The sequence below is a fragment of the Lodderomyces beijingensis genome (genome assembly GCF_963989305.1).
Source record: "Lodderomyces beijingensis strain CBS 14171 genome assembly, chromosome: 5".
Lineage (NCBI taxonomy): Eukaryota > Fungi > Ascomycota > Pichiomycetes > Serinales > Debaryomycetaceae > Lodderomyces > Lodderomyces beijingensis.
The window spans coordinates 1,802,305-1,829,239 of record NC_089974.1 but is presented as its reverse complement, the minus strand read 5'-3'; the positions used below and the strand labels follow the sequence as shown (position 1 = coordinate 1,829,239).

Here is a 26,935-nt window from a genome sequence, read left to right as displayed (position 1 = left end):
TTCGGAGAATGTCACAAAGAACCAAAGGTGGTGCTTCCCGCGCAAAGAAAATCGTCCCCCCTGCCTGAAGCAGCTCTTGTTTTCAACTTCGCGAGAAAGAGTGGTGTCAAAGGAGTAAAAAATAGTAAACAGAGAAAATACGTAAAGCTGTTATTTTTTGTTCGACGCGTCGCTAAGCAAACAGTCTCCACGAGCAATGTGCAGATGGTTTCAATGGGGAATTGAGCAATGGTGCCCACTGCGAGGCGCTTAGTTGGGGGTATGAGCCAGACCCGATGGGCTGCGTTCACTCACAGCTCTGACTAGCGAAACCAGTTGGTTGTTGGTTCCGTGATAATATTGCACTCGTAGGGGAGAATTTTGGCTGGTTTGAGATACGCGTTTGCGCACTAAAATGTATATACCCCTTTGATTTTTCTGCTCGTGTTGAAAGGGAACGGCAAGGTACTTTTAGAGGTAAATTCAAGGTCCAGAAAACACAGTGAGCGGTGTTAGGTCAACTCTTAGAAGCCCTGCCCATTAGCGTGCTCCAAAGGACGCTTATAGAGGCAAGATATAGGTCCAGCGAGCTCTTTATAAAGGAACCCCTTTCGAGAGTCCCTGGCTTTCCGGTAGAAACAAGGTTCCACGTCTAAAGCTTGAAGAGGGAGGCTTCAGTAATCTCTGTAAAGAGGTACACCATCTAACCAAAGAGCAGAGATATGGAATTGCTTTCGAGGTGGTCAGCTATAGATAACACTACACTATCAACGATCTCATTCACTAGTTTGCGCCCTGGCCTCTACCCTGGCTCTCACTCTTGATAGTTTCATCCACCGATAGCAACAACGTGGCGGCCTCGGTGGCAGAGGCAATGGCGTTGATCTTGACTAGTGCCGGCTCCCAGACAAAGCTCTTCATGTTGTCGCCCACATTCTCCAGCTGGAAGTCCACCCCGTACCAGGTCTCGCCCTTGGCGTGGGCGCTGCGCAACTTGTTCAACAACTCGATCGCGTCCAACCCGGCGTTTTCGCAGAGCTGTCTGGGGATCACCTCGAGTGCCTTGGCAAACGCGGCGATGATCAACTGCTGCTTCCCGGCGATGGTCTTTGCATACTCTCTGAGATACTTTGAGAGCTCCATCTCGATCGCGCCCCCGCCGGCGACAACCTCGTGGTGCGCCACCGCGCGCTTGACAATCATGATCGCGTCGTGGAGCGAGCGCTCCACCTCGGCAATCACCTGCTCGGCGCCGCCACGCAAGATCAAAGTGCACGTCCGGGCCCGGGGGCAGTCCGTGAACAAATTGTACCGCTCGCTGCCGATCTGGACCTCTTCGAAAAGGGCGCAGGTGCCGAGCTCCAGCGGGCGGATGTCCGAGCACGTGCTTTGCAACTGGCCGCCCACGGCCTGCAACACACGGTCCATGTCCGCGGCGCTGACCCTACCGGCGCAGAAAATGTTCCGGTCGGCAAAGTATTGCGTGGCCAAGTCCCCAATAGGGAGCTTCGACAAGACGATGTTGGCGCCCGAGGCGGCAATAGAGTCGAGCTTGCGCAAGATGATCTCCCACTCGGCGTCGACTATGGCCTGGTAGTCGCCAACGCGGTGCACCCTGACCTCGGCGTTGTCTCTTTCAGCCTTCAACTCCAACTCCACGTTCAACGCAAGTATCTTTGGGTCCTTGATCTGCTTTGGCTGCTGCTCAAACCCGGCATACGAAAACGTCTTTTTAAAGGCAACGCCGTTGACAAACATCGACTCTTCAAGGGCGCCCCCGGGCACCTTCTTGATCCCGATGCGGCTCTCGTCCAAGTCGTCCGGGTCGAGACTCCTTACTGCATCGACGGCCATCTTTGTGAAAAAGGCCGAGTTCTGGCTGATTAGTTTCGACGACATGGCAGTGGTGGCGCATTTCTCCAACATCTCTTGGTCCCCCTTGTTGGTGTCCACCGCCAACTCCTCAATCTTTTCAATGCACAACTCGCTCGCGAGACGGTAGCCCTTGGCAATCAAGTGGGGGCTAACTCCGTCCTCGATAAAGCTCTTGGCTTCCTTGAGGAGCTCCCCCGCGAGGATCGCCACGGAGGTGGTGCCGTCGCCCACCTCGGCATCCTGCGACCGCGAGATATCCACGAGCATCTGCGCCGCAGGGTGGACAATATCCAAAAGCTTCAAGATCGTGGCGCCGTCATTGGAAACAGTGGTTTTGCCGTTGGACGCGACGAGCAAAATGTCGGAACCGTACGGCCCAAGCGTGGGCTTCAATGTGTCTTGAATCGCCAAGCAGGCATTGATGTTGGCGATGATCTGGCCCTTGCCCTGGGACGAGTCGGTCCCCTCTTTCAACACGACAATCGTGGGTGTCTGGTTGAAAGCCATGGTGGTGGAAGAAGATGATGGAAGAAAAAAAGAAAATTTTGAGGGCGCGAGAAATATGAAAATCTTCACCACTTCAGCAATGAAACAGTTCATACAGGTCAGGTACAGGTCGGTGTCAATGGCCGGAGAGGTCCACTTGTCCTCCCGCAGAGTGATGCGCAAGATCCAGCAAGGCCGGGCCAGGCCCGCTATATTCTACCAGTTCGACTCCCTAGTAGAGCTCAGCGATGGCTCGGTCATTTCGAGGAGGTCGCCCGCACCCAAGGATGAAATCCGGATGATCAACGATCAAAGAAACAGCGTGCTTTGGAACCCGCACAGGGCCGACTTGGACACGTTGGACTTGACTGCCACGGGCAAGATTGGCAAGTTCAAAGCCCGGTTTGGCCAGTTTGGTGGGGAGCAACACGAGGGAGACGAGAAATTGTTCAGCTTGATGGCGGAGAATGCCGAGGAGATCACCACTGGGAAGTTGTATGATAAGAGAGCAGACTACAAGCGGTTGAAATAGGGCGTTTAGTGTTTTAATGTGGTTTTGAGGTACCCCTCATGGTCGTGGAAGTGTAAGAACTCTAGGGTGGACGCGAGGCACCACCCGGAGCGGCGGAGCTCCTCGATTGCCCACCGTAGCGACTCTCTGTCGCGTCTCTGTACAGCCTTGATGGCGATGGTCTTTATACAGTGGACTAGACTTGCAGGCGCGAGCCTCACGCGGAGCCCCACGCGGGGCGGTTTCTGGTAAAGTCTGTTTGATTGGTGGAGGTGCCACGACGAGTCCCTGAGGATGCCGATGAGGCACCGGATGGACTCTTTGAGGTTGGTCTCCGAGCGGACCATCTCAATGGCAAACTGCTCCAACACGGGGTCGCCCGCAAGGCGGTGGAGCTGGCTGAGGAGGTCTTTGTTCCCTGTATGTTTGAATAAAGTGAGGCACCCCCATTTCGAAACCTCAATGGGGGTCCTCTGCACTAGCTGCCGTGCTTGGTGGGTCTTGCCATCCCAGATCAACCACTTCACAGTCAAGTCCAACTCTCGTGGCGTCGTCTGCCCAATGCTCCCGATGATTGCCCGCGCTCGTGCTCTGTCGCCCCCGTCGATAAACGCCTGTAGCAAGTCGCAGCGAGCTGACCTTGACAAGGGCGTCTCGAGGGCGCTCACCAACAGCTCAAACCTTGCTGGGTCGCGCCTGGCATAGAACGAGAGCATGTAGGAAGTCAACTCGGGGGAGTTTCCAAGCTGCGGGAGTTCGTGGTGGACTTCCTCATCATTGTGGTGGCACCGGAACACCCGCACCAACAAGGCGGCAACCTTTGTTGAGTCCACGAGGTGCTTCGCCAACCTCCACGCCTTGATCGCGGCAATGCTGTTGCCATTGTCGGCGTTGACCTTGAGCACTGAGGCAACAGCGAGGGTCACTTTCTCGGGCCCGAGCAGCTTGATCTCCCCCCACAGGTGGAAAAACAAGTGGTTGGCGTAGGTGTTGCCCACACTGTGCGAGGCAAAGTACTCCAAGCACTGCACCGCCACCGCTGGTTTCACCTCCGGGTACTGCTGCAACACTTGCAACACGCAGTAGGCGTTCTTGGCAAAGTACCGGGGGCTCGAGGCGCATGCGACTTGGATGAGCCGCAACGCGTGGGCCGGCAGCGGGCTGTACCCGCTGCGTTTGCTTTGGAGAAGGAGTGCTGAGGCCCGGGGGATCTGGTTTCTGTCGATTAGCAGTTGCAACCGTGGCTCCACTCCCACACTGAGCGTCCTTTTGATAGTGCGTGTTACTGACCTCATCGTGGGTGATGCTGGAGAGGTTTTCAGTTTTGGAAATTAACAGGATCGATATAGTCGCACTACTCTATGCACTAAATGGTTTCTACAAGTCTTGAGCAAATGTCCATGCCACTGCTTTATAGTGAGCTTTTTACCTCCCCTTTTTTGTTCAACGCCATTACATAAACTTACAATCGCCCAAGCCAAACCCGTACATCACCTTTTCCACGTCTTTTCGTATATCCGCCCAGTCCTTGCGCCGCTGGACAAACTCGTAGATCTCCTCCTGATTGAAGATCCCGTTGAACTTGGACAAGTCGCTGACCAACCGGCCGATCGCCTTGGAGTCGTTGCCGCTGATCAAGTACACGTTGCCGATTTGTTTTAGTGCCAGGAAGAGCGGCGCCACCACGCGCTTGTTGCTGCGGATGCTCCCCATGACGACCTCGAAGTAGAGGTTCAAGTCGGCTATCAACGTTGGTGCGCCTATCATCGACACCGTGCGGCCCTTCAACACCTTAACCACGGTTTGGAAGAACCGCTCGGCTAGTTCCTGCTGAAAGACGTCCACCACCGAGCCCTCCGCGCTGTCCACGAGGAGGTTCATGTTTTGCGAGAGCACCTCGGTTGCCCTTTGCGCTGCCTCGGTAGGGCCCACACTGGGGGAGCCCAGTGCGGGATCGTATTCGCTATCGTGGAGCCGCTTTGTGTAGATGGTCTCGATTTGATGCACCAACACCTCGATCCCTATGTTTAGCCCCTCGGCAACGTTTGTGTCCACTAGGACTTCCAACTTGCGCACGCTGTGTGTCAGGGACACCTCTTTGCAGAACCGGTCCACCATTTGGATGATGGTGTCGGCTGTGTTTATCAAGTCAAAGAACAACACCAACGGCTGTCCCGGGGGCTCCACCGAGGAGTATGTGGGCGACTTTGGGTTGCACGATTGTAGAAACGCGAGCGCACGGTCAAACCCGGGCCGCAAGTGGTCGCTGCCGACGGTGTCCATGACAAAGGTGATTATCTCCTGCTGGGACTGGGCGGCGTCGCTGCGGAGGGTGTGGATGGAGTAGTCCTGGAAGTTGGACAACCGGGACAATGCCGTTTTGGCGTCGTCGAGGAGCCCCATTATGGCCTCCGGAGTGAACGGCTCCACGGGAGCCACGGGCGGTGTTGGGGTCTCCTCCGGCGCCAGGAAAACACTCTTGAGGCTGGAAAGGATGGTAGACTCTGGGGTTACACTCACCACCGGCGGTTTCTTTACCTTTTCCTTCACGCTGGAGACTTGCTCGCGGATGTACTCTGCGGCAAACGGAGCAAACACCATGTCCAAGAGCTCGCGCTGGTAGGACTCGTGCGGCTGTGCCAACTGCGGAATCATGGTGGTGGCGAGCCGGTGGTACAACTGGGGCACCACAGAGAGGTAGGTGCCGTGTTCCTTGGCCTCCACGATCGCCAACTGTACCGCCGTGGCCACTAGCGTCGACATGAGCTCCTCGCAGACCTTGTACATCATGGAGAGGTCAGCGGGGAACGCTGCGTGGACAATATGCGAGTGCCTCCGAAACTCCAGCGTGAGCGCAGCAACTAGCGTGTCCACGTCCTGCGCCTCTATGTTTCCCTGGGCCATCTTCTGGAGGAAAAAGTCCACCAACACCAGCTGGTTATCCAACGCGACGAGGATCTCGGCAAACCGTTTAGTTGTAGGGTACTCCTCGAGGTCAAAATGGATCTCGATCTCGCGCAAGACGGCGTTTTCAAAGATCTCGAGCAACTCGCAGAGCTTCCCGTGGGCATTGCGTCGGGACTCGGGCAGCAAGTCGGCCCTGTTGTAAGCCTGCAAGTTCTTCAACATCCGCATCTGCTCCTCGGGTGTGTGAAAGTCCTGGAAAATCCGCAACCGGTCGTAGCTGTTGCAGCCCACCAAGTCGTAGTAGTACACGCCCAACGCCCGGTGGATCTTGAGCACTTGGTACCGGGCGTTCTTGGCCAGCCGGTAGACGTAGTCGAGGCAGGTGAGGGGGTCCCCGAGGTAGTCCAAGTGGCCCCCTCGTATTGTCTCCTTGCTGAGCGCCACGGCGTTGTCCCAGACGCCCATCTTTTGGAGAAGGGAGACCCATAGCCGGGGCTCGAGGGTGGCCTCATACGCGGATCTTGAAACTAATCCGAACACGAGGAGGTCCCGCACGGGGAGGAAGCTGGCGATCCGGCGGGCGATGGCAGAGGGGATGACAGCGGGGGTGGTTCGAGGCATGGTGGAGGAGGTGAGGTGCGCGTATACAAATTTTTCCACCGTCCATCATCATAAACCCAGGCCCCTGGTCCCAGCCCCTGGTCCCATCACCGATGCGATGGTTGCACCCCAGTGTCTGGTTTGTTTGTTCTCGATGCTTGAGTCTGGCGAGGCTGCGCCAGGCGTCCCTTTCCGATGCCATCGCCTCCTACATCGCCGCCACTGTCTCGGCGCAGGACGTGATCTCGCCCATACAGCCATACATCAGGCACCTCCCGGGCCTCACCAAGCAACTACAACTATGTCTCGACCCGCAGAACAAGGCCGCCGCCATTTTGGCCTCCCCCGTGCACCTCCTCCACCCGCAGGTGTACCTCTACACCGAGCCGCTATGCACTGACGCCCACTCACGAGGCGTGCTCCTCCAGCGGTTGCTTTTCCACAGGTGCTACCCCCAGTGCTGGGACTTGTTCGTGCGCGGGAGCTTGAGCGACGTGGATGAGCTTCTATCGGCGGTGGCACGGATGTCCAACCGCTGCGCGGCGGTGGACTTTGCCTTGGCGATGCCCGACGGTTATGAAAACCGCTCGTTCGGCGTGCAGGTGTCAAAGGCGGTGGGGTATACGCTCGGGGTGGACCCGGGGAGGCTCAAACTGGCGTGGCGGGAGTTGCAGCGTGTGGCCACGGCGGAGGAGGTGTTGGCGAGAGCGCCACAAGACCCTCCGTTGCTCGGTCTTAAACGAGCCATGCAGGTGGCCAGGGACGATGAGACTGCCGCCGTGTTGGCCCACTTTGAGGATGTCTTGAGGGCGCCCGGCTGGGTCACCTCGGTTTGTCCCAGCTTTGACCACAGCACCACCTTGCGGGAGTCCCCGGCCCCCGAGCTGTTGCGAGGCGCCCTCGCCTCCGTGCTTCGCCCCCCGGTTGCCCTCGCCGACGTCGATGTGGTCTACTTGATGAACGTCGGGGTGGACCCCTTGGCGGTGCTACGCGTGTACCAAAAGTCCCCCGCGTTGGTGAACAAGCTCGTGGAGAGGGTGCTAGAGGGAAGCGACGAGGACGTGCGGGAGGCGTACATCTTGGCCGCACCTAGGCTAACCCCTGGGGTAGCCTCCAAGTGCCTTTCCAGGGTGGCCCCAGGCTCCTCGATTGTCCCGTTGCTCAGGGCAGTCCCAGATATTAATGTCGTTGAGGTGTTGGAGGCGTTGGAGCTAGACTCCAAACAGTACATGGAGCTTATTAGGCATTACCACCGCCACCCGCGGGTCTCCCGGTTCTTGATTACCAACTTCTGCAAGCTGGGGCGGGTGGAGGAGCGCCACCTAGTATCCCTCGCCTCCACCCCCAATGCCGCCCGAGGGTTTCTCCTCGAGCTCCACCGGTCGGCGTTGTGCCGGGCGCACCTACTATCCCCCACGCTCCTCCTCAACATCGTGAACGCGCTCCTACAGCTGCTATCACCGGGAGTATCACTAAAGCAGTCGCTCCGCGCAATGGCCACCACCCAGAGGTCCCTCTTGCACAACTCCTTTCGCTCGTTTGCCCAGGCGGTGTCGGTGCTAGAACCCAGAAGCCTAGCGCGCGCGCACAACCTCATCTTCCAAGTCCTCCACTCGCCTCAGTTTTTTCTTGCCGCCGACCCGCAGGCCGCCGCATATTTATACAAGGCCATTGCCTATGATGTGTTTCGGTTCGTGGCGAGGAAAGAGAACAGGTTGGCGGTGTTTGCCGAGATCCTCCCCCACGTTGAGCCTGCCTACTGGGCGCGGCACTGGCACCTCTACAGCGTCGTCGCCAGCGACGTGGCCGCCGCGGGGATGCTCTTGCAGCAGCACTGCGGCCGCAAAATGGAGCTCCGTGGCCAGTTCCCCGCCATCGTGCGGGCGATATTGCACCACCGCGAGTTGCCCATCGACAAGCGAATCGCACACTTGGACGCCTTCCTAGCAACGGCGGAGCACCTCGACTACCCGTTCACGCTCAAGGCCAAGTCGTGCCACGAGATTCTCGCCGAGTTGCAGCGGGGGGGCGGCCATACCCTGGTGCAGTGGGTGGCGCGCCTCGCCAAGCGGAACCGCCACATGCGGCGGGCGTTGCAGCAGGTGAGGGAAAGAACCCAGAGGCTGCTATAAGCGAAGCGCAAAAGCGCGGCCCACAGGCTCTACTTGTTTTCGTGAATAGAGGGGGCTGCAAAGTCCGGGAGAGTGGGCTGAGCGCTCCCCCTAAGGGGCCGCTAACTTTGGCTGGCTCCGCAAGCTGAAGTTACCTCATTGCACTCCTGCAGTTGTCGCTTCAAACTTTGAGCAGTGAATAGAGGGAGTCCGGGAGCTCACCATCGACACTGCGTTGGTTGAGGTCTCTAGCCTCCAAGACTTGGAGACTTGAATAGAGGGTTGGTTTTGAATCCTGATACTTGTTACCACACTAGTAGCTTAAACTTGCCCGGTTTCAACGGGGCTGGCTGTAGCTAATCTTGGCCAAGCTCACATTAAGTCTTTACTTTCAAAACTGTAGCGTGTAGAGGTATCTAAGTCTGGAGCGAGTAGTGACTTGACTGCTCCCCAAAATGATACAAACGTACTTAACCTCTAGAGCTCGTACCACTTTGTTCTGACATCGCCATTGTGTAGGGTGCACATGAACACTGAACTTGTCTTTACGACTGACCATGTGTACCATAGCTTCTTCTCAATGCCAGGGGGGCCCAGTTTAGAAACTGAGCTTGGTAAGGTTACTGCTTAGTCCGGTTTCAAAGGTTGCCGAAACGAGAGAGTTGCTGGAGGGTCGCCCAGTTAAGCAACTGAGGTTGGTGGACTCTGGTGGAATGTAAAGTTCCAGCTTAGCCCGGTTTCAAAGGTTGCCGAAACTAGAGAGGTGCTAGAGGGTCGCTCAGTTTAGAAACGGAGGTTGGTGGACTCTGGCGGACTGCTTAGCTTTGCTACTTTCAAAGGTTGCCGAACGTGAGAGTTGCTAGAAGGGGGCGCCAGTTTAGAAACTGAGTTTGGAGGACCCTGGAAGTCCGCTCAGCTTTGCTACTTTGCCCGGTTTCAAAGGTTGTGGAACTAGAGAGTTGCTAGAGGGGGGGGAGTTTAGAAACGGAGCTTGGTGGACTCTGGAGGTATGTAAAGTTGCCACTTCGCCCGGTTTCAAAGGTCGCGGAAACTAGAGAGTTGCTATAGGGGGCGCCAGTTCAGAAACTGAGTGTGGTGGACTCTGGAGGACTGCTTAGCTTCGCCCTGTTGCGGAGACTAGAGTGCTGGGCCAACATTGGGTCACCTTGCTGCTCAGTTGAACTTTGCGAAAGTGTGTAGAGGGCGGCTTTCAACCAGTGTGTGAGTCTCAGAGCTGACTCAAACTTAGACCGACTTCAGCAATGACCAAGGCCGGCTGAGAGTTGACAAGCCTGGCCCCAGCGTGGCCAGTTCTGGCTCAGAGCTTCAACCTTGGCAGTTACAACGGTTGGCAGGTCTACACTATTACATGGTGTATATTCAATCTCAGTGGAGCGGTCATTGTTCACTCAGCGTCCTCTTCAAAATTGGTCGATTGATTCATCGCCGACTCTTGGACCGACCTCTAGCTTTGTCCAACTCAGGAGATTGGGCAACCTGCTATTCTCAATGTTAGCACACACATTCTCCTTCCAACTTACAACTGAGAGCATGAGGTGATCATTGACTTAGTAGTGAACCTCATCACGGTTAAGCCAGACTTACAAACACTAGCACCTCCAGCGTGGCTTGTCTAGCTGCCGAGCTTGGTGCAGCTGGCTGCTTCCTCGCGGTTTACCCCTTCAATTGGAGGAGGGGCTCTCTCAGCTGAGTCCACTGTAAGAGGCACTGGCTTCTACTGGTAAGTTTCAGAGCTGAAACGCGCTTGTAACATAGGTGCTACTATACCTCAGACATCGTATTTCAAGACGGGGCCTATGTAGTCTATCCAGCGCCTCAGAGTATCTTCCTATGTAGCCGATGCGCTCCACCCTGTCACCAATTCTTCTTCTTGCGCATCCGCTGGTTCGTAAACTGCCGCAGTTAGTATCAGCTCTCCACCGTGTCTCGATCTTTACATACCCAGACTCTCACCTGCAAAGGAGTGATGCCGCACTTCTCCGCGAGGAGCTCCCTCTCCTTCTTGTTTGGAGCCGACTTTCTGTCAAACGCCAGCTCGAGCAAGTACTTTGCTCTGTCACTCAACCGTTGTCTCGTTTGCCTCGGTTTGCCCTGGGAGTCCGCATTGGTCACCGCAATGGACACTTTTCTCATCGCAAAGTGAGGTCTTGCGGCGCTTACCACCGCCGCCTCCTCACAGCTGTACCCCTTGAGTTTCTCCAAAGTCGCCGGGAGCTTGCCCACGCTCCAGGAGACACACGGGTTGATCATGTTCAACGCGGTGTCGTCGCCAGAGTCGCCGACCCCAAGGGCCTTGTCGAGCTCCCCGAGGCTCCGTAGCAATGCCAATCCGCTGTCCAATTCCAGGTTCATGGTGAGAAAAGAAAAAGAAAACTGTTTATTCCGGCGCGCTATCTAAATATATCCTCAGTCACGATCCCCCAGCGGCAATTAAGCGCACCCTTAACCTGAAACAGTGGCGCTGCACGTTTCTTTTGCACCTTTTTAGCAGGGTTGAGTCTGAACTTGAGCCTGGTGCCTCCCCCTGTGGCCGCGCGCTTACTCGGCTGGAACAACTCAGTGTAGCTCAAGTTTGCTGTAGGAGCAGGGGCGAACATCGACTGCTTGCGGTCGTGCCAGATCGACTCGAGGAGGGAGAGATACTCAAAGTACAGCTTGAACGGGCGGCCGGCCGCAGCCCAGAGCTAGAGGAGGTTAGTAGCGGAACAACTAGACATGGCCTCGGTACATACACTTGCTGCGCTTTTGGAAACCAGCGTGAAGTTGGACTTCTTCTCCCGCATCATGCACGAGAGGGCGCCCCTGGCAATGACAAAGCTGTTGCGCGAGCGGAAGGTGTTCTTGGGTGGGGCGCCGTCAACAAAGGTGGTGAACCCGGTGGACCTCACATTGGTGGAGCTGGCAGGGAAGGACTCGGCGGTGGTGAGGCTCTTGACGCCGCGGGGCTGCCTGGGGCTGGTCTTGGGGAAGCTGAAGGAGTACATGGTGAAGCGAGGGGGGGGAGAAAAAATAATTTCTGAGATATTTTCTGGGGTTATAAAGGGGGGCGCGCTACCCTTGTTATTAACTCTAGTTTCAAACGTGGTAGCTGAGCCCCAGCCAGCCGAGAAAGCTGCTTTAGGTTAATTGAAACGGGCAGAGCTCACAACGACAACAGGGAGCACTAGTAGTCTGGAGCCGTGGCAAACGCTGGTTTACAGAGTGAGACTCTAGCAGGCTGAAACAGTCTACCTCAGTTTGGGCAAGTTCAACCAGTAAGACAGGCTTAACTCTCAACTAGCTTAAGCTGGTGGCTTCGTTGACAGACCACCCAGTCTAGTCCAAGTTCAACCGGTGAGAAGACTAGCTCTCAATCTCACTGAGCCGACTACTGTAGTTCCAGGTTGGACAGTGTAGCCAAGTTCAACCAGTGAGAAGACTGAGCTCTCAGTTCCAGACTGAGCCGACTACTGTAGTTCCAGGTTGGACAGTGTAGCCAAGTTCAACCAGTGAGAAGACTGAGCTCTCAGTTCCAGACTGAGCCGACTACTGTAGTTCCAGGTTGAGCAAGTTCAGAGAGACTTAGCTCTCAGTTCCGAACTGGTGACTTGGTGACCAGACCACCCAAGCTTGAGCAAGTTCAACCAGTAAGAAGACTTAGCTCTCAGTTTACAGTCTGAGACTTCTCTGGTCAAGCCCACCCAAGGTTGAGCAAGTTCAACCAGTGTAAGAAGAGTTGACTCTCAACCAAACTGAGCCGAGTAGCCAAGATTGACCAATGTAAGTACAGACTTAGCTCTCAGTTCCAACTAGAGCCGAGTAGCCCCAGTTTGAGCAAGTCCAACCAGTAAGAAGACTTAACTCTCAGTTCCAGATTGAGCCGAGTAGCCCCAGTTTGAGCAAGCTCAGCCAGTAAGAAGAGTTGACTCTCAGTTCCAGATTGACCGACTAGCCCAGTTTGAGCAAGTCCAGCCAGTAAGAAGACTAAGCTCTCAACAAGACTGAGACTACTCGAGGTCAAGTCTCCCCCAATTTGAGCAGTGTAAGACTTAACCCTCAGCTCCAGCCTGGTGGCTTGGTTACCAAGTGTTGTGTCTTCGATGTCAACACCCTCACCTCCCCCACGCTGAACCAAGAAGCTGGAGCCAGTGTCTGAGAGCTAGTAGGAGAGTGGCCCGTCCACGCTGAACCAAGAAGCTGGAGCCAGTGTCTGAGAGCTAGTAGGAGAGTGGCCCGTCCACGCTGAACCAAGAAGCTGGAGCCGGTGTCTGAGAGCTAGTAGGAGAGTGGCCAGTCCAAGCTGAACCCAGGGTCCAAGGAAGATGCTGAAGGTGGTAGGACTGTGTCAAGGAAGATGCTCGAGGGAGTGGAACAGTGTCAAGGCAGTAGATGGAGCTTGTAGAACAGTCAAGAGTCATGATTCCAAACCAAGGTTAGAGCTGGAGCTGGAGAGTAGTGTCAAGAGTGTCAACTCCAAACCAAGGTTAGTGGAGCAGTCAAGTGTCAACTCCAAACCAAGGCAGTAGCTGGAGAGCAGTGTCAACTCCAAACTGAGGTTAGAGCAGTAGCTGGGGAGCTGTGTCAAGAGTGTAGGTGGAGGTGGTAGAGTGGTCAAGAGTGTGAAGGGGGAGGTAGTAGTCAAGAGTCAACCACTCAAACTAAGGCTGGTGGAGCAGTGTCAAGAGTCAACTCCAAACTAAGGCTGGAGCTGGGGGGCAGTGTCAAGAGTGAAGCGGGAGGTAGTGTCAAGAGGGAAGCTGGGGGGGCAGTTCCAAGAGTGAAGCTGGAGGTAGTAGTCAAGAGTCAGCTCCAAGCCAAAGCCAAGAGTCCAAGCTGAACCGAGAGCGTGTAGTCAAGAGTGGAGTCCAACCTGGAGGTGGTGGCAGGAGTCCAAGCTTGTGGCCAGGGTCCAAGCTGGAGCCTAAGGTAGAGGACAGGGTCCAACCTTGAAGTGGTGGTTAGAGTTCAGAGTTCAGAATCCAAGCTGAACCAAGGTGGAGGTGGTGACCAAGGTCCAATCTGGAGTGGTGCCCAGAGTCCAACCTTACCAAGAGTCAGAGTCCAAGCTAGAGTCCAAGCTAGTGGAAGAGTCCAACCTGGCGCTGAGTCCAAGCTCAAACCAAGAGTCCAAGCTCGTGTCCAGAGTCCAAGTTGAACCAAGAGCCCAGAGTCCAAGCTGTAGCCAAGAGCCCAAGTCTAAGAGTCGAAGCCCAAGCTGTAGCCAAGAGCCCAACCTGAAGTCAAGCTGCAGTCAAGAGTGGTGGAGCCAAGAGTCCAAGCTGGAACCAAGAGTCCAAGTCCAAGTTGAACCAAGCTGGAGACAGGAGTTTAGGGTCCAAACTGTAGCTAAGAGCCCAAGTCTAAGAGCCGAAGTCCAAGCTGTAGCTGAGAGTCCAACCTGAAGTCAAGAGTCTAGGAGTCAGAGCTGGAGTCTCAGGGTAGAGTCCAAGCTAAAGCCTGTGTCCAGAGTTGAAGCTGGAGAGTCCAAGCTGAGTCCAAGGTAAATCCTGGAGCTTCTAGTGGAGTGTTGGGGAGTCAAGTTGGAGCTTGCAGCCAGAGTTCAAGCTAGTGCCCAGAGTCAAAGCTGGAGACAGTGGAGTGGTGACCTGAGTCTAAACTGAAGCTGGTGCCAAGGGTCCAAGCTGAACCAAGGGAGAAGCAGTGAGCCTGGAGGAGAGTGAGCAGAGTTCAAACCGGAGACAGTAGTAGAGTGGGCAAGTCCAAGCTGCAGCAGTGAGCGGGGAGCAGTGAAGTAGTGGTTAGAGTCCAAGTCCAAGCTGTAGCGAAGACAGAGCTTCTAGGAGAGTGACCAAGGTGGAGCTTGAAGTTGGAGTCCAAGCTGGAGGTGGAGTCCAAGCTGGAAGTGGAGTCCAAGCTGAAGCCTAGGGTCCAGGTCCAAGCTGTGGCCTAGGGTCCGAGTCCAAGCTGTAGCCTAGGGTCCAAGCTTGAGCCAAGTCCAAGCTTCAGGTAAAGCAGTTCCAGTGAGCTAGTAGGAGTGGACAGAGGTCAAGGTAAGGTGAGTTCACCAAGCTGAAGCCAAGATACTGAAGTGGTTATGGTCCAACCTGGAGCAGTGAGGAAGTGAGCTTGTGGCAGAGTCCAGAGCACAAGCCTAGGCAGTGGAGTGGTGAGCAGTGAGCAGTGGGCAGAGTCCAAGCTTGAGTGGTGGCTAGACTCCAAGTTGAGCCAAGGTAGAGGACAGAGGTCAAGCTGGAGGAGAAGTCCAGAGCCCAAGCTGGAGCGGAGTAGTTTCAGTGAACAGACCAAGCTGAAACCAAGAGACTGGAGGTGGGTCCAAGAGTCCAACCCCAACCGCAGGGAGGGGTCATGGGATCAAGGAAGATAGTAGAGAAAGTAGGACTGTGTCAAGAGTGTGAAGCTGGAGGTAGTGGAGTAGTCAAGAGTCAACTCCAAGCTGAGGCTGGAGCTGGAGCCCGGGTCCAAGCTGGAGCAGTCAAGTAGTTCCCAGAGTCCAAGCTGGAGCCCGGGTCCAAGCTAGTGGGCAGAGTCAAGCTAGTTCCAAGGTCTACGCTGAGGCCAAGGTCGAAGCTGGAGGTGGTGCCAAGAGCCCAAGCTGGAGCAGTGGAGAAGTTTAAAGTGAGAACCGAGAGCCTGTAGTAGTAGTGGTTAGAGACCAAGCTGGAGCTTGTAGCCAGAGTCCAAGCTAATTCCAAGGTCGAAGCCGAAACCAGTGGAGTGGTGTCCAAGTCCAAGCTGGAGCAGTGGAGTGGTGTCCAAGTCCAAGCTGGAGCAGTGGAGTGGTAGTCAAGGGTGGAACCAAGATTCTTAGAGCCCAAGTCCAAGCTGGAGCTAAGGGCTAAGGACCAAGCCGAGCCCAAGTCTACAGCACAAGGTAAGGGAGGGTGAGGTCACCAAGCTGAAGCTAGGTAGAGAGTCCAAGCTGGTGGTGAGAGTCGAAGTCCAAGCTGGAGGTGAGAGTCGAAGTCCAAGCTGGAGGTGAGAGTCGAAGTCCAAGCTAGCACCTAGGTCGAAGCTGAAACCAGTGGAGTGGTGTCCAAGTCCAAGCTGGAGTCCAAGCTAGAGACTGGAGCAGTGAAGCAGTGTCTGGAGTCCAAGCTTGAGCTTATAGTAGAGTCTCCAGAGTCCAAGCTGGAGCAATGCCCAGAGTCGAAGCAGGAACCTAAGGTCCAAGTTGAACCAAGGTAGACCAAGGCCGAAGCTGGAGCAGTGGTTAGAGTCCAAGCTGAGGCAGTGGAGTGGTGGTTAGAGTCGAAGCTAAGGTCCAAGCTGGAGCTTGTGTCCAAGGTGGAGTCCAAGGTGGAGCCCAACTTGAAGTGGAGTGGTGAGCAGTGAGCTGACTCCAAGTTGAGCCAAGGGAGAGTCTGGAGTAGTGAAGTACAGTGTCGAGCCCAAGCCTGGAGCAGTGGTTAGAGTCCAAGCTGGAGGCCAAGCTGGAGTCCAAGGTCGAAGCTTGAAGTGGTTACCAGGGTCCAAGGTCGAAGCTTGAAGTGGTTACCAGAGTCCAAGTTGGAGACAGTGAAGTAGTTTTCAAAGTCGAAGTTGAGGTTGAGGTCAGGGTCCAAGTTGAGGTTGGTAGAGTAGTTTTCAGAGTCGAAGTTGACCCCAACTTCACTATGTTAACTATGGCCAACTTCACCTCTTCCTAACTCCACCAGTATCCACCTGGACCCACTTTTGAGGCTACAGGGTGACTCGTGGAGGCCTGCTCTATACACTAGGAATGTGGTTGAACCCTCAACTTCAATTTTTCACCTACTATCGACCCTCCCTCCGGTCGGGTCATGACCCCCAACTTCACTATGTTAACTATGTGAAGTCTTAACTATGGTCCAACTTGGACCCACCCTAACTTCTTCAATTTCGAACTTGACCTACTTTTGAGACTATGGGGTTACTGGTGGAGGCCTGCTCTATACACTAGGAATGTGTTTGAACGCTCAACGTCGAAACTGCGCGAACTCATTCAGTTCTCAAGTTCATCTAATTCTGAGACCACAGGGTTACTCCTGAGAGTCTCAACTATACACTAGTAAGGTAATTGAACCCTCAACGTCGAAACTGCACGAACTCATTCAGTACTTCACTTGAGTCAATTCTGAGACTATGGTTCGACTCGCGGGGGCCTCCTCTATACATTAGAAATGTATTTGAACCGTTTTGGGCAAGTTTCAAAAGCTCACTAACTACTCCTAACTATGGACTCTTAACTATGGGAACTTCACCCTTCTCCAACTCACTCAATTTTCACCCCCACTTAATTTTGAGAATATAGGGTTACTCACGAGAGTCCACTCTACCACTCAGGAAGTTGTTTGAATGATTTTCAGCGAGTTTGAAAAGTTCAAGAGAGCCGCAGTGTTAACTATGGGGCAACTTTGAACCTCTATAACTTCCTCAATTCTCACCCCCACTAACTTTTGAGAATACAGGAAGACTCGTGGGAGCCCAGGCAACACATTAGAGTGGTGGTTGAAGTGTTTTGAGCGAGTTTGAAGTCACTAACTATGGCCACTAACTATGGACTCTTAACTATGGCCTACTTGGGACCTCTATAACTTCTTCAATTTTCAAGCGTATCTAATTTTGAGAATACAGGGTGACTCGTAGAGCCTCAAACTAAACACTAGAAGTGTATTTGAAGTGTTTTCAGCGAGTTTCAAAAATTCAATAGAGCCCCGGTGTTAACTATGGGGAAATTTCAACCCTCTCTAACTCCTTCAATTTTCACCCTTATCTAATTCTGAGACTACGGGAAGACTCGTGGGAGTCCCTACTACCCCTCAGGAAGTTATTTGAACCGTTTTGAGCGATATTCAAAAGTTCACTAACTATGGACTCTTAACTACTGTTAACTATGGTGACTTAACTATGGTGACTTGGCACCTCTCTAACTTCGTCAATTTTCAACCTCTGTTAATTCTGAGACTATGGGGCGACTACTGAGAGTCCCCTCTATACACTAGAGATGTAACTGGGCCGTTTTGAGCGAGTTTGAAAAGTTCACTAACTATGGCACTAACTATGGTGACTTAACTATGGCAACTTGACACCTCTCTAGCTTCTTCAGTTCTCAACTTGACTCAATTCTAAGACTACGGGAAGACTCGTGGGAGTTGGAACTACCCCTTAGGAAGTTATTTGAACCATTTTGGGCGAGTTTCAAAAATATCATAGAGCCACAGTTAACTATGTACTAACTATGGCCACTAACTAGTGTTAACTATGGGCAACTTCAACCCTCTCTAACTTCTTCAGTACTTCACTTGAGCTACTTTTGAGACTATGGTTGGACTCGTGGAAGTCTGGACTATACACTAGGAAGTTATTTGAGCCGTTTTGAGCGAGTTTGAAAACTTCACTAACTATGGTGACTTAACTATGGCCAACTTCGCACCTCACTAACTCCCTCAATTTTCAAGCTCAGTAAATTCTGAGACTATGGGAAGACTCGTGGAGGTCCCCTCTATACAGTAGTGATGTATTCAGACCGTTTTGACAGAGTTTGGTCACTGACTTCCAATCCCTCCCTCCGGTCGGAATTGGGCTATACTAGAGCTCCCTCCTCCAATCCCTCCCTCCGGTCGGGATCGGAGTCGGGGTCGGTTACGGGAGTATCCCCTGCGTCACCAACTGATACCTATCATATATCCTCGTCGACAAGCTCTCCCGGCTCTGCGCAATCAACCGCTCCACAAACACCTCCGCCTCCCCCTCATCCAACTCCAAGTGCAACCTCCGCACATCCATAAACGGCGCCAACCTTTCCCACCCCCTCCGCAAATCCCTAAAACAAACCTTACACGTCTCCACAAACAACCCGTACTTCTCCCCCAAAATCTCCACGTACTCCCCCGTCAACTTAAACGGCGCCGCCTCGAACGGCCCCGGCGCGCGCCCGAGCACAAACCCAAAATCAATATGCACCACATGCCCCTCCCCGTCCACCATAATATTCCCATTGTGCCGGTCCTTCACCTGCATCACGTAGCACAAGATCGAGTAGCTCGCCAACGACACCGCAAAGTTCTCCACGTTGCGCACGTACGCCTTGAGGCTCGTCGCGCGCTTCACCGCGTGGATGCTCAGCGCGGCAATCACCTCCACGAGCGCCGTCGTCGCGCTGATCGGCACCACCCGCATCTCCTTCACCCACCCGCGCGTGTACACCCTCGCAATCATGCTCACAAGCTGCGCCGCGCGCGCCTCCTCCACTATCTCCGCCGCGGTCTTGACGATCACGCACGCCAAGCTCCACCCGGGGTACCGCCCCCACGGGCTCTGCGCGCGGATGCGCGCGCGCCGCTCCGCGTACGTCTCCTCCGCGGCCTCCGCCCGGAGCGACGCCACGAGCCGCTCCCGGATCGCGGGGTCCGTGAGCTGCCCGATCATGGCCGCGGCCACCACCGTCTGCGCGGCCTGCGCGGTGCTCTCGGGGCGCGGCGGCGCGCGGAAGGGCTCGCCCAAGTCGGCCTCGTCCGCGAGCTCGGGGTCGCCGCGGAGGTACTCGAGGAACAAGAGAAACGGCGCGCGCTCGGCCAGGCTCAACACCACCGCCTCGGGAAGGCGCACGATCTTGTGGTCGACGAGCTGCGGGATGTCCACGCCCGCGCCGGGGAGCTGCTGGTTGAGGAGCGCGAGCTCGGCCTGGAGCGCCGCCAGCCGCGCCTCCTTCGGCAACTGCACGAGCCGGTGGGAGATGTTCTGGAGCTGCATGATGAACGTGGTCTCGCGCCGCGTGTAGCCGGTGTCGGCGCCGGCGAGGGTCGAGCCCAACTCCTGCGCGAGGATGGGCGCTATGGTGGCCCCTGGTAGGGCGACGCAAGTGGTGTACGCGGCCACCGCCACCGCCAGGAGCGTGTACCGCGTCTCCTTCGCCTCGTTGTCGGTGAAGAGGACGTGCTGGAGGCGCGTGAGGAACGCGCGGAGCGCGGGGAGGAGCGCGGGCGCGATGTTGGGGAGGATCGCCTGGCACCGCCAGAAGGTGACCACGCTGAAGTGCGGGTGCGCCACGGCGTGCGCGAGGAGGAACGTCTCGAGCGCGCGCGAGCCGCGCGTGACGAGGTCGACGAGCTGCGGGATGTAGAACTCGAGCTCCGCGGCGGGGTACTCCTGGAGGCGCTGCACGAGGCGGTGCTGCACGGCGATGTTGTCGTGCTCGCCGAGGAGCTGGAGGCAGCGGTGGATGGGGAGCCCGGGCTGGGTGATCTCCTCGAGCGACATCTCTGTTAATATTCTTCCTTTTGCAAAGGTCTGGGTGTCAGTCGATAGCGGAAAAGTTGGAGAGTATGACTGTGGCTTGGCGTGGGGTGAGCAGCGATATCGACTGTGTGAGCTCAATCCAAAATCTTTATGTCAATGCAGCTCTTCCAGTTCTCAAGTTCTGAAAAAGTGCGAGCTACTATCGAAAAGCCCTGCTTCTGAGCTTTGTTATGACACCAGCAGCTGCTACTAAGGTCTCGTATTGGCGGAGCTATTGAAGTTTCAAGTCGGGGGTACTTTTGCCACTGCCTTATGAAATTGTTGTCTTTTTTAGTGTCCAACTTTGAGTTTCCCTAACTCACTCAATATTCAAGCTCTGCTCAAGTTCTTGGTTTTAATCGACAGCCGAACAGCTGAATAAAATGATAGTGATAGCTGTTGCTAGTGATCAGCGATATTGACTGTGTTATTGCGTGTGCAAGTTTTTATGACAATGCAGCTCCCTCAATTCTCAAGCTCTTTAAACGATCAAGGTACTATTCGAAAGCCCAGCTCTTGCTCTTTATTTTGATACCAGCGGCTGTTCGAAAGGTCTCGTATTGGGTGAGATATTGAAGTCTCAAGTGGGGGCTCTTTTGTCACTGCCTTATGAAATTAAGTCTTTTTAGTGTCCAATTAGAGCTTCTCTAACTCGCTCAGTTTTTAGCCTTTTTTTAAGGTCTGGGTACCAATCTGGAGCTAGTACGCTGAATAAGATGATTGTGATAACCGTTAGTGGTGAACGGCGATGCTCGCGATGTCCTGGCGAGTCTAAATCTTTCGCGTAGCCTAACTCGCTCAGTGTTTACGCTTTCTAGATGGTGTAAATTGAAGGTGATAGCCCTGCGTTTGACCTTTATTTTGGCACCAGCGGCGTTTACAACGGTCTCTTAATGGGTGAGTTATGGAGGTTCCAAGTGGGGGCTGCTTACCTTGAAAATTTGTAAAGTCTTTCTTAGTATTTTTTGACCTCCTGTAACTCGCTCAATATTCAACCGTTTTTCAAGTTCTTGGTATTAATCGAAAGCCGAGCAGCTGAGTAAGATCGTAAGAATAACGGTCCGTGGTGAAGAGCGATGTGTGCTAATTTAGTGCCGGTGCTAGTCTTTATGTCAGCGTAAGTCTCCCAGTTTTGAAGCTCTTTATATGATCAAGATATGGTTGGAAAGCCCTTTATTTGCGCTGTAGAATGGTATAAGCAGATTACCGGTGGGTAAAGTACCGGTGGAGTTATCGAGGTTCCAAGTGGGCTCTTTACCTACTTCTTTGAAAATTTGTTGTCTTTTTTAAGTGTTTTTTTGGCCTTCTCTAACTCGCTCAGTTTTCAACAGTTTTCCAAGTTCTCGCTACCAATCGGGAGCTGAAATAGTGAGAACTTTGATAGAGATGGCGTCTGCTTGAGACCGGCGATGGTCGCAATGTTACTGCAAGAGCAAGTGTTTACGTCAATGCAACTTTTTCAGATTTTAACGTCTTCTTACGATGAAGAGATTGTTTGAAAGCCCTGCTTCGGAGCTATATTTTGATACCAGCGGCTTTGCGAAAGGTCTCTTATTGGATGAGTTATCGAGGTTTCAAGTGGGTGCTACTATAAAAACTTTTTTCAAGTCACTAGTGTCTTTTTTCTTAGTATTTTTTGACCTCACCTAACTCTCTCAATATTCAAGCTCTGTTCAAGATCTCAATACCAATCGATAGCTAAAATAGTGGGGAAGCAGCTGCGAATAGCGGCGGTTGAAGAGCAGCAATATTGACTATGTTATCCCAATCCCAAGTCTTTATGCCGATGTAACTTTCGCAGTTTCAAACCTTTTCAAATGCTGCAACTTGAGAATGACAGCCCTTTGTTTGCTCTTTATGCTGGTATAAGCAGACCTCCTTGAGGTTGAGTATTGGTGGAGCTATTGAAGCTTAAAGTGGGGGCTCTTTACCTACTTGAAAAAAATTTGCTAAGTCTTTTCTTAGTGTTTTTTTGAGCTTCCCTAACTCTCTCAATATTCAACCGTTTTTCAAGCTCTCGGTACCAGTCGACAGCTCAAACGCTGGAGAAAAGGATAGTGATAGCGGCTTTTAGAAATCAGCTCGGTGCGCGATGTTATTTCGGCTCAACTGTTTATGTCGATGTAACTTTCCCAATTCTCAAGCTCTTTACACGATCTAAATACTGCTGGATAGCCCCTTGTTTGGTCTTTATTTTGACACCACCGGCTTTTGAAAATGTCTCGTATTAGAGTTATTTCTACTGACTTTGAAAATTTTGCCAAGTTTCTATGCCAATTTTGACGGATTCTAAGAGTTTCTGTACCAATCTAAAGCTAAGACGCTGAATAATCTGACAGTGATGACAGTTGTTGTGAGAGGGGTTCTCTGTGTTATTGCGGTGCTAGTATGTAACTCTCTCAGATCTCAACCTTTTTAATTGTTGTAAGTTGGAGGTGATAGCCCTTCATTTGAGCAGTATTTTGATATAAGCAGCTTTGGAAAAGGTTAAGTATTGGCGGAGTTATTGAGGTCTAAAGTGTGCGCTCTTTACCTACTTTGAGAGTTGTTGTCTCGAGTCCAACTTTGAGCTTCTCTAACTCGCTCAGTTTTCACGCTCTCCTCAAGGTCTCGGTACCAATCGACAGCTGAAGAGCTGAATAAGATGATGGTAATAACTAAAAGTGATGAAAACCAATATTGACCGTTTCACGGCGGATGCAAACTTTATGTCAATACAGCTCTCCCAATTCTCAACCTCTCTGTACGATCAATATATTTTTTGAAAGCCCTTTGTTTGCTCTGTAAAACGGTATAAACAGCTTTTAAAAACGTTCAGTATTGGTTGAGTTATTGAAGTTGCAAGTGGGGGTGCCTTTACCTACTTGAAGAAAATTTGTTAAGTCTTTTCTTAGTGCCCAACTTTGAGGTTCCCTAACTCGCTCAGTTTTCAACCTATTTTTACGATCTCTATACCAATCGACAGCTAGGGAGCTGAATAAGAAGATGGTAATAGCCAAAAGAGATGAAGAGCAATATTGACTCTGTTACTGCGTGTGCAAACTGTTAACGTGGGTTCACTCCCTCAGTTTTTACGCTCTTTCTACGATCAAAATACCGTTGAACAGCCCTTGGTTTGCTCTTTAATTTCGTATAAGCAGCTTTTGAAGAGGTTTAGTATTGGTGGAGTTATTGAAGCTCCAAGTGGAACTACTTTAAAAAAATTTTATTAAGTCTTTCTACTGTCTTTTTTCTTAGTAGTTTTTTGAGCTTCCCTACCTCGCTCAGTTTTTAACCTGTTTTTACGTTCTCGGTACCAATCAATAGCTAGAGAGCTGAATAAGAGGATGGTAATGCCGGTTGGTGGTGAGAAGCGATATTGACTCTGTTGCTGAAGGTGCAAGATTGATGTCAATGTAACTTTTTCAGTTTTAAAGCTCTTTACAAGATCAAAATACTAGTAGAAAGCCCTTTGTTTGCTCTACAGAATGGTAAAAACAGCGTTTGAAAAGGTCTCTTACTGGGTGAGCTATTGAGATCTCAAGTGGGCTACTTCAAAAAACAATTTGTTAAGTCGGAGGGGTGCTTTTCTTAATGTTCAACTTTGAGCTTCTGTAACTCGCTCAATATTCAAGCTCTGCTCAAGTTCTCGGTACCGACGTAAAGCTAGAAAGCTGAATAAAAAGACAGTGATAAGAGTTGGCGGTGGTCAGCGATATTGACTATGTTAGCCCAACCCCAATCTTTTATGCCGGGGTAACTCTCCCAATCTTCAACCTCTTTAGACGATTCAAATACCGTTGGAAAGCCCTTGATTTGCTCTTTAATTTCGTATAAGCAGCTACTGAAGAGGATCAATATTGGTGGAGTTATCGAAGCTCCAAGTGATGGGGGGTACTTGAAAAAAAATTTTTGTCAAGTCGGGGGGTGCTTTTCTTAGTGTCCACCTTTGAGGCTCTCTAACTCTGTCAATATTCAACCGTTTTTTACGTTCTTATTACCAATCGACAGCTAGAAAGCTGAACAAGAAGCCCATGATAGCAAAAAGTGATGAACATCGATATTGGAGAAGTTACGGCGGGTCAAAGTCAACTCAATTCTAAACTATCTAATCGTAACTAACTCCACCTCGAGCCACCCCCTCGAGGTCAAAGAAGTGTGGCACAAACACCTCGCCCCTCTCACTCCTCCTTTTTGCCACCTCCCTCTGCCGCTCCTCCACCCTCGACTTCTCCCTCGTCGCGGCCTCCTGGTCGTCCCTCACCAACGCCTCAATCGTGCTCCCCCAGAGCCTCCGTGACTCCATCGCCCCCTGATCTTCGGGAACCCTACCTTCCTCCGGGGTCACCCCCGCCACCCTGAACAACTCAGACGTCTCCCCCGTGGCCAACCTCGTCACCAGCACCCTGTCCAGCCACTTCCCAGAAACTTTATAAATCTCTTTTCCCCCAAACTTAACAACCCCCACCACAACATCATACTCCCCACTAATAAACCCCTTCGTCTTGAACTCCAAAACCAACTCATACCCGTTCCCTGCCAAACTTACCCCGTCGCCCAATTCCACCCGCATCTTCCCAAAGAGGATCCCCCGCGCATAAACATTCGGCTGCGTCGCGGTGTACACCTCCCCCCGGATCTCTATCCGCGACTCCCCCTTCATAATAGCGGCCGACGAGTTGCCCAAGAACCTACTCTGGGGACACACCACCCCGCTGACCCTAATGTCATTCTCTTCATCGATGTAAGTGTATGCCAGTTTTGGCGGGTGGTGCAGGATCTGCTCCGCGAGGTAGGAGGCCCCCCCCCAGCGGCAGCGGAAGTACTCGCCCAACACCGGGTTGAGCGGTTTCTTGACCCCCTTGGGGGCGATGTGCCACGACGCGAGGTACCACTTGACCAAGGCGAGGAACCGGGCCTCCGCCGTGGGCTCGCGGGCGGCCTCTTCAAGTAATTGGTGGAGCTGGAACGGGTTGGCGATGCGCTCCAACATGCTCTTCGGCTCGAGGATGAACGTGGGGAGCGTCACCTTGGACAAGTCCATGCCCACCTTGAGCTGGGACACGAGGTTCACGAGTATGCTGCGGTTGTCGGACATGGTGAGGAGAAGAGTGAGTTAAGATTGCTGTTTTTTTCCGCAACGGGAAAAAAATGAGCCCCAACTTTGACCCTCCCTAGCTTGCTCAATTTTCAAGATAACTTACTTTTGAGACCGCGGGAGGACTGCGGAGAGGCTGCTCTATAAGATAGGACTGTGGTTGAGCTGTTGAGAGCAAGTTTGAAGTCACCAGACATGGTCACAAACTTGGGCTACCTCCAACTTCTGACAGGTTGGATTTCACAAGTTGGGGCCCATACTAATGTTGCTCGCCGCGTTTCTACGAGTCGATTGGTATAGGCAAAAGCCGAAATGGAGCTGATTTCAGTTTCATGAAAGTTGTGATTTTGCAAGTCAGTAGTCTAGGGTGAAACAGTCACTGACCCGCCAACATTGGCCAACTTGGGACCTCTGTAACTCTCTCAGTTTTCAAGCTACGTTACTTCTGAGACCATGGGACGACTCGTGGAGGCCTGGAGAGTACATTCAAGATGTATTTGATCCGTTTTGAGCGGTTTTCATGAAGCCTCTCTAACTCGTTCAATTTTTAAGCTACGTCAATTCTGAGGCCACGGGAAGACTCAGGGAGGCCTGCTCTATAAGATAGGACCGTGGTTGAGTTGTTATCAGCGAGGTCGGTTGCTCTAGACATGGTCAGAAATTTGGACACCCTCCAACTTTTCACAGGCTCAAGTTCAGAAGTTGTGCCCCATACTAATGTTGCTCGGGGAGTCTCTACGAGTCGATTGGTATAAGCGGGAGTGAAAATGGAGCTGTTTTCAGTTTCATGAAAGTCACCATTTTGAAAGTCAGTAGTCTAGGGTGAAACAGTTCATACCCCGCCAACATTGCCAACTTGGGACCTCCCTAACTCACTCAAATCTCACTCTTTTTCAATTCTGAGGGTATAGGGTTACTGCTGGGAGTCGGCTTTATACAACAAGAGTGGAATTGAATCACCATCTTGGAAACTGCGCTACTTCCCTCAGATCTGCTTCTTTTTGAAAACTGCGACCACTACGTTACTCCTGAGAGTCTGGAGAGTACATTGGTAGTGTACTTGAATCACCAACTTGAACACTGAACGAACTCCCTCAGTTCTCAACCGTTTTGAAATCTGACACCACTGGGAGACTCATCTAGGTCTCCTCTATACGCTAGGATTTTATCTGAATCGTTTTGAGAAAGTTTGGAATCTTAAGTATTGTCACAGTAGTTGGTCTTAAGGTCACGCGACACTTAATTGAGGCTTCTCCAACTCACTCAGTCTCCACCCTTTTTCAATTCTGAGGCTACAGGGCGACTCGTGGAGCCTCAAACTATCCATTAGAGATGTAGTTTCACCGTTTTCAGCGATTTTCAAATCTTCAAAAATTGGCAGAAAAATGGAGTGAAGTCTTAGTGCTAACTTGGGACCTCCCTAACTAGTTCAATTTTCAAGCTTATCTACTTTTGAGACCACAGGGCTACTGCCAAGAGCCAGCTCTACACACTAGAGATGCAGTTGAACACTCAGCTTCGAGGCTGCGCTAACTCCTTCAATCTCGCGAACCGCTGTTAGGTGTCTCACTAATGTTGCTTGCCACCTCTTTACAAGCATTTTGGTGTAGGCGGGACCCCGAATGGAGCACTTTTCAGTTTCATCAAGGTTGGCATTTTGGAAGTCAAACCCCGGGGGTGAAACGGTCCATACACCGCAACTATGACATCTCCAGCTCCTTCAGTTTTCAAGATATCTCAATTTCAAGGCTATGGGACGACTCGTGGGGGTCTGGAGAGTACATTCAAGATGGATTTGAAGTGTTTTCAGCGGTTTTCAAAAGTTCACTAAGTTTTCGCAGAAAAACGGAGTGAAGTCTTAGTGTTAACTAAAGTGTTAGTGTTAAGTATGTTAAGTCTTAACTTTGAACCTCTCTATCTCCTTCAATTCCCAACTTGAGCTACTTTTGAGACTATGAGGCTACTGCTGAGAGCCAGCTCTATACCCCTGGCAGTGGTCTGAACCCTCAACTTCAAAACTGCGCTAACTCATTCAATTCTCAAGCTTACTGAATTCTAAGACTATTGGCTTACTCGCGGAGCCTCAAACTATACAATAGAAAGGCATTTGAAGTGTTTTCAGCGAGTTTCAAATCTTCAAAAGTTCGCAGAAAAACAGCGCAAAGTCTT

The 26,935-nt window shown here is 52.4% G+C and overlaps 9 protein-coding genes across 9 annotated transcripts; 2 read left to right on the top strand and 7 right to left on the bottom strand. All coding sequences in view use genetic code 12, as the record gives it.

The window, feature by feature from the left end:
- Positions 1–762: 762 nt before the first annotated feature.
- LODBEIA_P46690 (uncharacterized protein) lies at positions 763–2,361 on the bottom strand (the record flags this gene model as incomplete). Its single annotated transcript, XM_066974915.1, has 1 exon — positions 763–2,361. The coding sequence occupies one exon, from the start codon at positions 2,359–2,361 to the stop codon at positions 763–765; it is 1,599 nt and encodes a 532-aa protein (XP_066831607.1).
- Positions 2,362–2,440: 79 nt separating this feature from the next.
- Positions 2,441–2,872, top strand: LODBEIA_P46680 (mitochondrial 54S ribosomal protein bL31m; the record flags this gene model as incomplete). The annotated part of the gene is made up of 1 exon (XM_066974914.1): positions 2,441–2,872. One exon carries the CDS (start codon positions 2,441–2,443, stop codon positions 2,870–2,872), a length of 432 nt encoding a protein of 143 aa, XP_066831606.1.
- Positions 2,873–2,877: 5 nt separating this feature from the next.
- LODBEIA_P46670 (uncharacterized protein) lies at positions 2,878–4,146 on the bottom strand (the record flags this gene model as incomplete). The annotated part of the gene is made up of 1 exon (XM_066974913.1): positions 2,878–4,146. One exon carries the CDS (start codon positions 4,144–4,146, stop codon positions 2,878–2,880), a length of 1,269 nt encoding a protein of 422 aa, XP_066831605.1.
- A 157-nt stretch (positions 4,147–4,303) lies between these two features.
- Positions 4,304–6,379, bottom strand: LODBEIA_P46660 (uncharacterized protein; the record flags this gene model as incomplete). Its single annotated transcript, XM_066974912.1, has 1 exon — positions 4,304–6,379. The coding sequence occupies one exon, from the start codon at positions 6,377–6,379 to the stop codon at positions 4,304–4,306; it is 2,076 nt and encodes a 691-aa protein (XP_066831604.1).
- Positions 6,380–6,471: 92 nt separating this feature from the next.
- On the top strand, positions 6,472–8,490 carry LODBEIA_P46650 (uncharacterized protein; the record flags this gene model as incomplete). The annotated part of the gene is made up of 1 exon (XM_066974911.1): positions 6,472–8,490. One exon carries the CDS (start codon positions 6,472–6,474, stop codon positions 8,488–8,490), a length of 2,019 nt encoding a protein of 672 aa, XP_066831603.1.
- A 1,854-nt stretch (positions 8,491–10,344) lies between these two features.
- On the bottom strand, positions 10,345–10,842 carry LODBEIA_P46640 (uncharacterized protein; the record flags this gene model as incomplete). The annotated part of the gene is made up of 2 exons (XM_066974910.1): positions 10,345–10,383; positions 10,432–10,842. 2 exons carry the CDS (start codon positions 10,840–10,842, stop codon positions 10,345–10,347), a joined length of 450 nt encoding a protein of 149 aa, XP_066831602.1.
- Positions 10,843–10,880: 38 nt separating this feature from the next.
- On the bottom strand, positions 10,881–11,474 carry LODBEIA_P46630 (uncharacterized protein; the record flags this gene model as incomplete). Its single annotated transcript, XM_066974909.1, has 2 exons — positions 10,881–11,174; positions 11,223–11,474. 2 exons carry the CDS (start codon positions 11,472–11,474, stop codon positions 10,881–10,883), a joined length of 546 nt encoding a protein of 181 aa, XP_066831601.1.
- Positions 11,475–18,054: 6,580 nt separating this feature from the next.
- Positions 18,055–19,671, bottom strand: LODBEIA_P46620 (uncharacterized protein; the record flags this gene model as incomplete). Its single annotated transcript, XM_066974908.1, has 1 exon — positions 18,055–19,671. One exon carries the CDS (start codon positions 19,669–19,671, stop codon positions 18,055–18,057), a length of 1,617 nt encoding a protein of 538 aa, XP_066831600.1.
- A 4,105-nt stretch (positions 19,672–23,776) lies between these two features.
- Positions 23,777–24,766, bottom strand: LODBEIA_P46610 (uncharacterized protein; the record flags this gene model as incomplete). The annotated part of the gene is made up of 1 exon (XM_066974907.1): positions 23,777–24,766. One exon carries the CDS (start codon positions 24,764–24,766, stop codon positions 23,777–23,779), a length of 990 nt encoding a protein of 329 aa, XP_066831599.1.
- Between the last annotated feature and the right edge of the window lie 2,169 nt (positions 24,767–26,935).